Source organism: Silurus meridionalis, chromosome 21 (genome assembly GCF_014805685.1).
Source record: "Silurus meridionalis isolate SWU-2019-XX chromosome 21, ASM1480568v1, whole genome shotgun sequence".
NCBI lineage: Eukaryota > Metazoa > Chordata > Actinopteri > Siluriformes > Siluridae > Silurus > Silurus meridionalis.
In genome coordinates this window covers 9,667,252-9,679,801 of record NC_060904.1, presented here as the reverse complement: position 1 = coordinate 9,679,801, position 12,550 = coordinate 9,667,252, and the positions used below count along the sequence as shown (strand labels likewise).

Genomic DNA, 12,550 nt, shown 5'->3' with positions numbered 1-12,550 from the left:
AGACAGTTTTAAACATACAGTTAAATGTGTTAAATGTGCTTCTGCAAACTAGAGTGGCCCAAAACAATATCCAGAATTTAGAATGAGCAATGGGAAGCAAAGATCCTAGTCTGTAGAATGATCAACTTTACAGAGGTTTTTCCACTGTAGAGGCTCATGTTCACTGTGTAACAAATAATTTTATTTACAATTCACTTATTTTAAGAGTCATAATTGGCACTGTTTTGTTACTTTTTTTCTAAAATGTGGCTAAACTTCTTATCCATTACTTTTAGTTGGGTTTATTTGCAGCATTTCTGTTCAGAACATATGGTCAGTTAGTGTGTTTGTGTTTCTGCTCGTAGGTGAAGTATGATTGTCTTTCTGATGAAATAAAAATTGGGGACTATTATCTACGCCTTCTGCTGGAGGAGGACGAGACTGAGGAGTCTGGTGCCATCAAGAGATCGTAAATATAATTGAACACACTTTTGTTATTTTTTTCTCTTTCCACTTTGGGATTTAAATAATACTTCTTTGCTTCTTTCTTTTTGCCTTAATTTTATTTACAGGTATGAGTTCTTTAATGAACTATATCATCGTTTCCTATTAACACCGAAGGTGGCAATGAAGTGTTTATGCCTGCAGGCTCTGACCATTGTATATGGCAAATGCTGTGAAGAAATCGGCCCTTTCACCGACACCAAATACATTGTGGGCATGTTGGATAGGGTTAGTTCTTTTATTTCTAATTGGTCAAATAAATCAGTTAATGTTCAATTTTTGTTAGTGTAAGATTATTGTATATCATTGTGCACAGTTTGCATTTCTTTTAGTATATAGGTTTAGTGTACAATTAGCATAATGTTTTTTATTGTTGCTATTTAATTGTTTCCAGTGTACATCAATCCCTTTTGTGTAAGTTTACAGTTTTCGTGTATAGTTTACATTTCTTGAATTTTTATGTGCCAAATGTTTGTTTAAAGAACCTTTATTAGCAATGTTTTTACTAATGCTTCAAATAGAACATTTTACACACAAACTGTAGGCAAAAATGCCAGTAAATGCACTTTTATAAAGAATGTAACAGGCCTTAATCGTATAGTTGTAGCAAGGCCTGTTACATTACAAAAAGCGAAGAAAATGCACAGTTTCCAAACTATCTGCCATTTTCAACTCCACATTCCCCTGTCACCTTTAATTTGCTCTACAATTGTGGACTAGCTGTGTAAAAGTCCTGCAAAGTGTAATAATATTTGACGTTCCCTTTCTGTTTAGTGTACAATTTGCATTTCATTGGTTTTAAGTGCACAGTTTACATACAGTGAGGAAAATACGTATTTGAACACCCTGCTATTTTGCAAGTTCTCCCACTTAGAAATCATGGAGGGGTCTGAAATTGTCATCGTAGGTGCATGTCCACTGTGAGAGACATAATATAAAAATAAAAAAAATCCAGAAATCACAATGTATGATTTTTAAACTACAGTGGAACCCGGTTATGTCGATGTTTTAGGGGGTTGCCAAAAAGCATCGAGATAAACGATGATCGAGATAAACGAAAATCAAAATGGCGGCAATATATTAACGTGTTGAAATTTCTTTATGTACATGATGTGCGTTAATAAATGAGAATGTACATGCACGTGTTTTTGGAGAGTTTTTTACACAACAGCGTTGCCACGATTTGTTTGATGAAGGCATGCTATAAAAATACATACAGTACATGTTTGTTAACTGTCAGGAATCCACCTGCCATGCCCCCTTCAGCGTGTCAGGTGCTTTCTCGGCCGCTTTCTCTGAAGCTCCCGGCTTCAATCGCGCAAATATGGTGCTCGTTTAGCATCATCACTAGCTCCTATTTAAACTTCCACACTCTCACTGTTTGTTATTGTTGGTATATGTTGGTTCACGGCGGTCGTTGTTATCGCACATGCGTGTTCCAGTACTTGCCTTCCCACCGGCACTCTCTCAACGGTTGCGCTTTTCTTCCCAAAGCGCATCGCGGATTCCCCCGATCCTGCTGTTGTTCATTCTATGCTTTTGCATCCCACCCCACGTTCCACGCCGAGCCCCTACCAAGCACGGCTTTCGCCTCCTGTTTATCGCATAACATTTAACAACAAAAGGCATATGTGCACTAACTAACAGCAGAGATTCACCAGTATACAATACAACACCTGTAGCATCTGTAAGGTTTGATTTTTCCGACACTTTTGCGAGTTCTTCTGTGGCTGCACAGTGCAGATCGAGATAACTGACGTTAAATGGCAAATTTTTCCCCCCTTGTGCTCGAGATATTAGGGTTTGGCGACATAAAAAAAGTCGACATAACCGATAAAAATGCTTAGACAAAGCGAGAATTTGGCGGTTCCACTTTAAAAACGTCGACTTAATAGGGTTGTCGAGTTAACCAAGGTCGAGATAAGTGGGTTCCACTGTATTTATTTGTATGATACAGCTGCAAATAAGTCAAGTCAAGAGGCTTTTATTGTCATTTTTACTATACACAGTGGTACACAGTACACAGTAAAAACGAAACAACGTTCCTCCGGAACCCTGGTGCTACACTAAACAACAACAGCATAGAGCTACAACACAAACATAAAGTGCATCGAGTGCAACCTGGTGCAAACAGTACAGACAGACAGTGCAGACAGACAACACAACACAAGACAGGACAAAAGACAAAAAAACAAGTATTTGAACACCTGAGAAAGTCAATGTTAATATTTGGTACAGTAGACTTTGTTTGCAATTACAGAGGTCAAACGTTTCCTGTAGTTTTTCACCAGGTTTGCACACACTGCAGGAGGGATTTTGGCCCACTCCTCCAAACAGATCTTCTCTAGATCAGTCAGGTTTCTGGCCTGTCACTGAGAAACACGAAGTTTGAGCTCCCTACAAAGATTCTCTATTAAGTTTAGGTCTGGAGACTGGCTAGGCCATGCCAGAACCTTGATATGCTTCTTACAGAGCCACTCCTTGGTTATCCTGGCTGTGTGCTTCGGGTCATTGTCATGTTGGAAGACCCAGCCTCGACCCATCTTCATTGCTCTAACTGAGGGAAGGCGGTTGTTCCCCAAAATCTCGCAATACATGGCCCCGGTCATCCTCTCCTTAATACAGTGCAGTCGCCCTGTCTCATTTGCAGAAAAACACCCCCAAAGCATGATGTTACCACCCCCATGCTTCACAGTAGGGATGGTGTTCTTGGGATGGTACTCATCATTCTTCTTCCTCCAAACACGTTTAGTGGAATTATGACCCAGAAGTTCTATTTTGGTCTCATCTGACCACATGACTATCTTACATGACTCCTCAGGATCATCCAAATGGTCATTTGGCAAACTTAAACCGTGCCTGGACATGTGCTGGTTTAAGCAGGGGAACTTTCCATGCCATGTATGATTTCAAACCATGACGTCTTAGTGTATTACCAACAGTAAACTTGGAAACGGTGGTCCCAGCTCTTTTCAGGTCATTGACCAGCTCCTCCCTTGTAGTTCTGGGCTGATTTCTCACCTTCCTTAGGATCATTGAGACCCCACAAGGTAAGATCTTGCATGGAGCCCCAGTCCGAGGGAGATTGACAGTCATGTTTAGCTTCTTCCATTTTCTAATGATTGCTCCAACAGTGGACCTTTTTTCACCAAGCTGCTTGGCAATTTCCCCGTAGCCCTTTCCAGCCTTGTGGAGGTGTACAATTTTGTCTCTAGTGTCTTTGGACAGCTCTTTGGTCTTGGCCCTGTTAGTAGTAGGATTCTTACTGATTGTATGGGGTGGACAGGTGTCTTTATGCAGCTAACGACCTCAAACAGGTGCATCTAATTTTGGATAATAAATGTAGTGGAGGTGGACATTTTAAAGGCAGACTAACAGGTATTTGAGGGTCAGAATTCTAGCTAATATACAGGTGTTCAAATACTTATTTGCAGCTGTATCATACAAATAAATACAGTGGAACCTCGGGTTACGAGTTTAATTGGTTCCATCACTTTACTCTTAACCTGAAAAGCTTGTATCCCGATACAAATTACGAATACGTACAGTATTTAAAGTTCAGTAATTCCACACTGTTAGAGTGACGAGCGGATGTGTATGTGCTGCACGAGAGCGCAGCGAGAGCACGTGGCGATACGTAAAAAAACTAACCTGCCTGCGATTTTTCCGTGCGCAACGCTCGTATCCTAAAAAAATTCTCGTAACTAGAGGCAACATTTTTTATGAATTGCGACTCTTAACCTGAATTTTACGTATCCAGGGGCGCTCGTAACCCGAGGTTCCACTGTAGTTTAAAAATCATATATTGTGATTTCTGGATTTTTTTTTTTTGATTATGTCTCTCACAGTGCACATGCACCTACGATGACAATTTCAGATCCCTCCATGATTTCTAGGTGGGAGAACTTGCAAAATAGCAGGGTGTTCAAATACCTATTTTCCTCACTGTATTCTTGTGCACATTTTATATTCAAGTCAAGTTTATTTCTATAGCGCTTTTCACAACAGACATTATCTCAAAGCAGCATTACAAAAATCAACAGTCAAGGTGAATGGTGTGCATTTATCCCTGATAAGCAGCCGTGGCAACTGTGACAAGGAAAAACTCCCTTAGATGTTATGAGGAAGAAACCTTGAGAGGAACCAGACTCAAAATTGGAACCCATTCTCATTTGGGTGACATCAAGAGTTTGATCATAAATTTTCAACAATACAGAACACTGGAGAGTGAGAACTAACATGAGTAGTGGAGTATAAGATTATAAGTAATGTTCTTTCTACAGTCTTATACAGTCTTTATGGTTATAAAACTAGGAGCTACTGAGCTCAACATTTGTAATTATCACAGATCCAGCACTAGCTTCTCCATGCCAGAGCCTTTAAACACTCCAGTAGGTCCAATGTCAAAACTCTGCACATGTAGTGGGATCCAATTGGCACTGGTACGTCCCTAGATGGTAGGGGCTCCATTAACTTTATGAGGTGGGACGTGACTGGAGCTGGCCAAACCTCAGGATGCTTCAGGAAGGGGAGAGAAAGAGAAGCAGTGGAGAGAAATTAGCATAGCTGCTGTTCATGATCTTAACAGCACAAGTTGATAATGTGCATGTGATCAAATTTTCTGGAGCACAAGGTTATGATGTGAGAAGTGTTAAGTGTAGGCTTTGCTAAAAAAGATACGTTTTTAATCTGCACTTAAACTGGGAGAGTGTGTCTGAGCCACGAACACTGTCAGGAAGACTATTCCAAAGTTTAGGAGCTAAATGTGAGAATGCTCTACCGCCTTTAGTGGACTTTGCCATTCTAGGAACTACTAGAAGTCCAGAGTTTTGAGATCTCAGGGAGCATGACGGATTGTAGCGTGTTAAAAGACTGGATAGATACATGGGAGCCAAACCATTTAGGGCTTTATAAGTAAGAAGCAGTAGTTTGTAGTCTATTCGAAACTTAACAGGAAGCCAGTGCAGGGACGATAAGATTGGGGTTATATGATCATATTTACTTGATCTTGTGAGAACTCTGGTTGCCGCATTCTGAACTAACTGAAGCTTGTTTATTAATGATGCAGGACATCCACCTAGTAATGCATTACAATAGTCTATTCTGGAAGTCTGGACGAGCTTCTCTGTATCAGATATAGATAATGTTTCTTAGCTTAGAAATATTTCTAAGGTGAAAGAAGGCTGTTTTTGTGACTTGGTTGATATGATTTTTGAAAGACAATTTGCTGTCTAAAATAACTCCCAGGTCTTTTACCGTTGAACTAGTAGTTACAGAACATCCGTCTAAATGCAGGTTGAGATGCTGTATACTGGTTTTTGGGCCGATGAGCAAAATCTCTGGCTTATCAGAATTTAATAGTAGAAAGTTATGGGTCATCCAATCTCTTATTTCTTTAACACACTCAGTTATCCGAGCTCAATTAGCTCGGATAGCTTTAGCCTGGATAGATTTTCATTTAAGTCTACGAAATGGTAACGATCGGACAGGTAAGATTTAAACCAACTTAATGCCTGTCCCTGAATGCCGCGATCTAGGAGGAGATCATGGTCTATAGTGTCGAATGCAGCACTAAGATCTAGTAAAAATAACAGCGATATAAAGCCTTGGCCTGAGGCTAAAAAGAGGTAATTATTGATTTTAACTAGAGCAGTTTCTGTGCGATGATGGGGCCTAAAACCTGACTGAAACTCTTCAAAGATATTGTCTCCTGTAAGTAGGAACATAACTGGGCAGCGACAATCTTTTCTGAAATCTTAGACATAAATGGGAGATTTGAGATGGGTGTATATTTTAATAGCGTGTTTGGATCTGAATTAGGCTTCTAAATGAGGGGCTTAATAACTGCTAACTTGAGGGATTTAGGGACATGACCTAAAGATAGTGAGGAGTTAATAATATTTGGAAGAGGCTCACCAGCTGTATATAACACTTCCTTTAATAGATTAGTTGGAATGGGATCTAACTAACATGTTGTTGATTAAGCTTCAGTAATAACATTATACAGCTCTTTCTGTCCTTTACATGTAAAGCAGTGTAGTTGTGGAGTTTTAGGTGAGATTGTATCAGGAGATGATCTCAGAGGTTGGACTGCCACAATTGTTTTTCTAATACTATACATTTTTTCAGTGAAGAAATTCATAAAGTCCTTACTACTTAACTGTGATGGAACACAATTTTTAGATCCCTGATTTGTAGTTAATTTAGCTACTGTACTGAAAAGGAACCTGGGATTGTTTTTGTTGTTTTCTATGAGTTTGCTCAGGTGTTCAGCTCTAGCAGTTTTTTCGCCTGTCTGTAGCTGAGCATATTGTCTTTATACGCAATTCTAAATACCTCCAATTTAGTTTTCCTCTATTTTCTCTACAGATTACGGGCTATTCTATTGAGGGCATGCGTATGACTGTTGTACCAAGGTGCAGGTGTTTTTTCTCTAACCTTTTTTTAACCGGATGGGGGCAACGGTGTCTAATGTGCTAGTAAGGATAAGGTCTATGTTGTTAGTCATTCCATCAAGATTATTAGTAGTTATGGGTTTAGTGAGAAATTGAGATAAATCTGGCAGGTTATTTATGAATCGCTCTTAGTGGTCAGAACAATAGATAACGTGGTGAAACACGGCTAATCTGCTCTACTGATAGTGTAATGGTCTGTGATGTCATCACTCTGAGGTTAAATATCTATATCAGTGACGTCTGCTCCATGGGATATTAAGTCTAGTGTGTGGTTAAAACGATGAGTTGGTCTGGTGATGTTTTGTTTAGCCCCAAAAGAGTTTAATAAGTCCACAAAGGATAATCCTAGGGCATTGTTTGCATCATCTACATGAATATTAAAATCTCCTACAAGCAGCACTTTATCAAAATTGATCAAGAGGTCTGAAAAAAAACGAGCAAACTCTTGAAGAAAATCAGCGTAGGGCCCTGGGGGTCTGTACAGGGTGGCCAGAGCGAGAGACAGTAGGGGTTTTCTGTGTATGTCTGAAAGTACAACTTTTAAGAATGAGCACTTCAAATGATTTAAACCTGAATCCTAATCTCTGACTAACATTAGGAGAGGCACTATAAATGGTTGCTACACCACCCCCATGACTAGTCTGACGGGGCTCATGCTTATAAACATATCCTGACTGTGTCGACTCGTTTAGACCCATATAATCATCTGGTTTAATCCAGGTCTCAGTGAGACAGAGTGCATCAAGATTATTATCTGTGATCATCTCATTTACAATGAGTGCTTTGGGTGCAAGTGATCTAATTCTGTAATTCTTGGTTTTACTACACAAGGAAAATATACGGTTTCTATAAGCTGGGCTGTGTGCTCACTTGTAACTATTTGGTTTGTTGTATAAATTTTCTCATAGTCGTAAATTACATGATGTCTTACCAATCAGATGGTGTGAAGCATCCTAGAGATGTTATCTGATAGGATTACTGCTCCAACTCTGCTGGAGTGCAGGCCATCAGGGCGGAAGAACCTCGGACGCTCCCAGAAAAAAATCCAGTTATTAACAAAGAGAAGTTTTTGGTCTCAACACCATGACTTTAACCATTCATTCACTAGGAAAACAGCGAGTATGCACCTTACCTTCGGCTCCGGTAGCACGGACATGCTGGCTGATGGAATCTCCAAGAATCACAGTATCGCATTCCGTCTCGCGGAGCAGTTCTCGGTCGAGATCTCAAAGGCCGGTGGTGGTGGCGGGGGAGGCATCCTCACCCGGGGCTTGGCTCACGTCTTCAGCTGCAGCAGCATCCAGGGTCCATGGTGCACCGGTGACGGAGTGAATGATACCTGGGCGGGCCATGTTGTAGGTGCGCTGGTCCTGGGCAGGGAGACACGAGTTGAGGTGCTTGGAGCATTAGGTTCAACCCGAGAATTTACCTGGGACGAGTGAAGGGCCACCCAAGATGTTTCCAGCGCCGCTTTCCGCTTTGCATGCAGCTCGAGAATCTGTTTCTTCAAAGCCTCCATCTCTAACTCCAACCGTTTGCAACTCGAACGAGTCCTCACCTTACGAAGCCACTCCTTCGTTGCCCAGGCGGTGTGTTTGGGATCATTGCCATGCTGAAAGACCCAGCCACATTTCATTTTCAATGGTTTTCACTAAAAATCTCACGATACATGGCCCCATTTATTCTTTCCTTTACACGGATCAGTCCCTTTGTCCTGGTCCCTTTGCAGAAAAACAGCCCCAAAGCATGATGTTTCCACCCCCATGCTTCACAGTAGGTATGGTGTTCTTTGAATGCAACTCAGCATTCTTTCTCCTTCAAACAAGACAAGTTGGAGTTTTTACCAAGAAGTTCTATTTTGGTTTCATCTGACCATATGACATTCTCCCAATCCTCTTCTGGATCATCCAAATGCTCTATAGCTTCAGACATGTACTGTCATAAGCAGGGGGACATGTCTGGCACTGCAGGATTTGAGTCCCTGGTGGCGTAGTGTGTTACTGATGGTAGCCTTTGTTACTTTGGTCCCAGCTCTCTGCAGGTCATTCACTAGGTCCCTCCGTGTGGTTCTGGGATTTTTGCTCACCATTCTTGTGATCATTTTGACCCCACGGGGTAAGATCTTACTTGGAGCCCCAGATCGAGGGAGATTATCAGTGGTCTTGTATGTCTTCCATTTTCTAATAATTGCTCCCACAGTTGATTTCTTCACACCAACCTGCTTACCTATTGCAGGTGTAGTCTTCCCAGCCTAGTGCATCTCTACAATTTTGTTTCTGGTGTCCTTTGACAGCTCTTTGGTCTTGGCCATAGTGGAGTTTGAAGTCTGACAGTTTGAGGTTGTGGACAGGCGTCTTTTATACTAATAACGAGTTCAAACAGGTGCCATTAATACAGGTAACAAGTGGAGGACAGAGGAGCCTCTTAAAGAAGAAGTTACAGGTCTGTGGGAGCCAAAAATCTTGCTTTTTTTTTTGTAGGTGACACATACTTTTCAATACTTTTAAAGGATTTTCTGGATTTTTTTTTTCTTTTTCTTATTTTGTCTCTCATAGTTGAAGTGTACCTATGATGAAAATTACAGGCACAGAACTTGCACAATTGGTGGCTGACTAAATACTTTTTTGCCCCACTGTATATGTTTTTGAGGAGGGTCTTTTGTTCAGTCTGATTTGGGCTGATAAGGGGCATTAATAAACTTGGTATCTGGTACTTCCTCACAGTTTTTGGGAATACTGCTTGCATTTTTGCTTCACCATGTCTTTTAGACATCATACATTACCTTTTCACAGTTGACATAAACGCTTTTTGTTTGTTTGTTTTGTTTTAATATACAAGTCTATTTGTTTATTAGACAGTCTACATTTTCATAGTTCTTAGCATACTTTTTTTAATTCTTTGTTTTAAATGTACCGTTTACATTATCTTTGTTTTTATTGTGCACTTTACCTTTCTTTGTTTCGTCTATCTATATAAATACTTTAAGTGAAACTTGGAGAAATTAATTATTATTGGAGTAAACTAAAGTTAAAGTACAACTAAAGTACAAGTTTAAGTTTTTTGTAGTATTTGTTGTATTTGCCTTTTTTTTATTAAAGCCATTTAAATTTATTTATTTTTTGCCTTTCTTTTTTTGCAGTGTACTGATAAATTAGAGAGAGACAGGCTTATACTGTTCCTCAACAAGCTGATTCTGAACAAGGTTAGTTCTGCAGTTCTCTCTCTCGCTCTTGCTCTCTCTTTCTTTTTCTTTTTATATATATATATATATATATATATATATATATATATATATATATATATATATATATATATATATATATATATATGAATGATTGGTGTAACCACATTTTAGCTTTCAGTTCTTACACTGTGTACACTTGCACAAAGTCAGAGATTTTGAAAGCTAAAGATCAGGTGTATGATTAACCAATTATAATTAACAGCTGCTAAATGCTTGTCGATTTCATATTTAGGTTGAAAAACTGACACATTAACTGACACAAAAACAGCCGTGTAGGGGGCTTAAAATTGGTGAGAAACAGCAAAATTCTGCTGTTTAGGAGAGGTTGTGGAAGACAGTTTTGTGCCATAATTGTTAAATTATTAACAAATAACAGTACATTACCCAATAATAATCACCATTCTTTAAGATTCCTGGGTAGGCTAGGCCATGTCTCGACTTGTGTTATTTTAAAGTTACTATGAGGTCATCAGAACGCATCTCCATCATAAGTCAGGGACTACCTGTACATAGATTTATGGTGTTGCAGTGGCCTAGTTTTTTGTTTCCCATTGATATGGTGTTTTTGTGATGGATGTTTGGAGGAAGAACATAACCTACATAAACTTTTCTTTCAGTTGTATAATACAAATTTAAATTAGTTAGCGACAAGACTATATACAAAAAAAAAATAATAATAAATTACATATGCAATTTTATTTTTCCATTTTCACCTTGTATGTTTAAGTCTCAGGATGCATAAAACATTAAACCTTGAGTTAGTTGGGTGGCAACAAAGAACTACATTGTGTTCCAATTTAATTATTTAATGCAAGGTATATAAGGCTATAATGGGCCAGTCTTCAGCTGTTTTGTTTTTTGAGCTTGAATCAATCATAAATTCTGATTCTTGTTTTTGTTCTTGTTATATGTTATGAAATGCTGTTCTGCTCACCAAACATAGCTATCTCTTTGCTTGCCTATATACAGTGAGAAAAATAAGTATTTGAACACCTTGCTATTTTGCAAGTTCTCCCACTTAGAAATCATGGAGGGGTCTGAAATTGTCATCGTAGGTGCATGTCCACTGTGAGAGACATAATCTAAAAAAAAACAAAAGAAATCCAGAAATCACAGTGTATGATTTTTTAACTTTTTATTTGTATGATACAGCTGCAAATAATTATTTGAACACCTGTCTATCAGCTAGAATTCTGACCCTCAAAGACCTGTTAATCTGCATTTAAAATGCAGGGTGTTCAAATACTTATTTTCCTCACTGTGTGTAAATATATATATATATATATATATATATATATATATATATATATATATATATATATATATATATATATATATATATGTGTGTGTATATATATATATATATATATATATATATATATATATATATATATATATATATATACACATACTTTTTATTTAATTACTTTTAAATTTGCAAATTAGTCTTAATATAAAAATAATCTGACAATAATTAATCAATATTAATTGTAAATTGAAAAATTATTATAGTAGTTGTGATACCCATTTTATCTGCTTCTATTTATTGTTATTATTATTAAATAATTTTACTATTTTTTTAATTTTGTTTTATTACTTTGCTTTTTACTTTTCTTTTTTCTTTAATGCAGAAAAATGTCAAGGACATAATGGACTCAAATGGTGTGCGCATTCTTGTAGACTTGCTAACCTTAGCTCACCTCCATACCAGCAGAGCAACTGTACCACTACAGGTGTGTGAATTTGACTCTGTTACACGACTTCATTCATTGGATTCATATTAAAGCTTGTATTACTTCTCTGTTGTCAGAGTAATACTGCTACAGATTTTTCCCCATGTAACATATATATTTCAAAAATGTGTGTGTGTGTTTGTGCTCATGTGTGTTAGAGTAACGTATTGGAAGCAGCTCCAGACACGAAGCGAGAGAGTGAAAAGGAATGGTACTTTGGGAATGCTGATAAGGAAAGGAGAGGACCTTTTAGTTTTGAGGAGGTAAGCTGGTTTTATATAACACTGGCACATAACTAAATGTGGGTACGGTATGTGTTCAAGCTTTTTAATATATTTTCATACATTCAGGTAAATTTACTGCATGGACACGTACTACACATATTACCTGTCTAGAGCTCTTTCACTGTTACATTACACAAACAGATTAACAAAAGTAAACACAAGCCTAATAAGGACTATCACTGTCTAAAATGTATAGTGTTATTTGTAGTGCAGCGGTCTCCTGTGGAAGGAAACTATTTGCAAGTCTGTATGGCATTGTGTGCTCCAATAATCTCTTGAAGGCAGTTTAGTTGCTTTAACCTAAACTATTTACCTTAATCTTGCAAGCTTGGTCAGTTCAATTTTTTATTT

At 38.3% G+C, this 12,550-nt stretch overlaps 1 protein-coding gene across 3 annotated transcripts in view; it reads left to right on the top strand.

Moving 5' to 3' along the window:
* The window catches only part of LOC124403767 (dnaJ homolog subfamily C member 13-like), a 97,557-nt gene that overhangs the window by 51,356 nt on the left and 33,651 nt on the right, over positions 1–12,550 (top strand). For all 3 annotated transcript variants that reach the window (XM_046877512.1, XM_046877511.1, XM_046877510.1), the window contains exons 24-28: positions 345–448; positions 552–711; positions 10,078–10,140; positions 11,814–11,915; positions 12,074–12,178. In XM_046877512.1, coding sequence (XP_046733468.1) covers positions 345–448; positions 552–711; positions 10,078–10,140; positions 11,814–11,915; positions 12,074–12,178 — 534 coding nt within the window. The remainder of the gene's footprint in view (positions 1–344; positions 449–551; positions 712–10,077; positions 10,141–11,813; positions 11,916–12,073; positions 12,179–12,550) is intronic.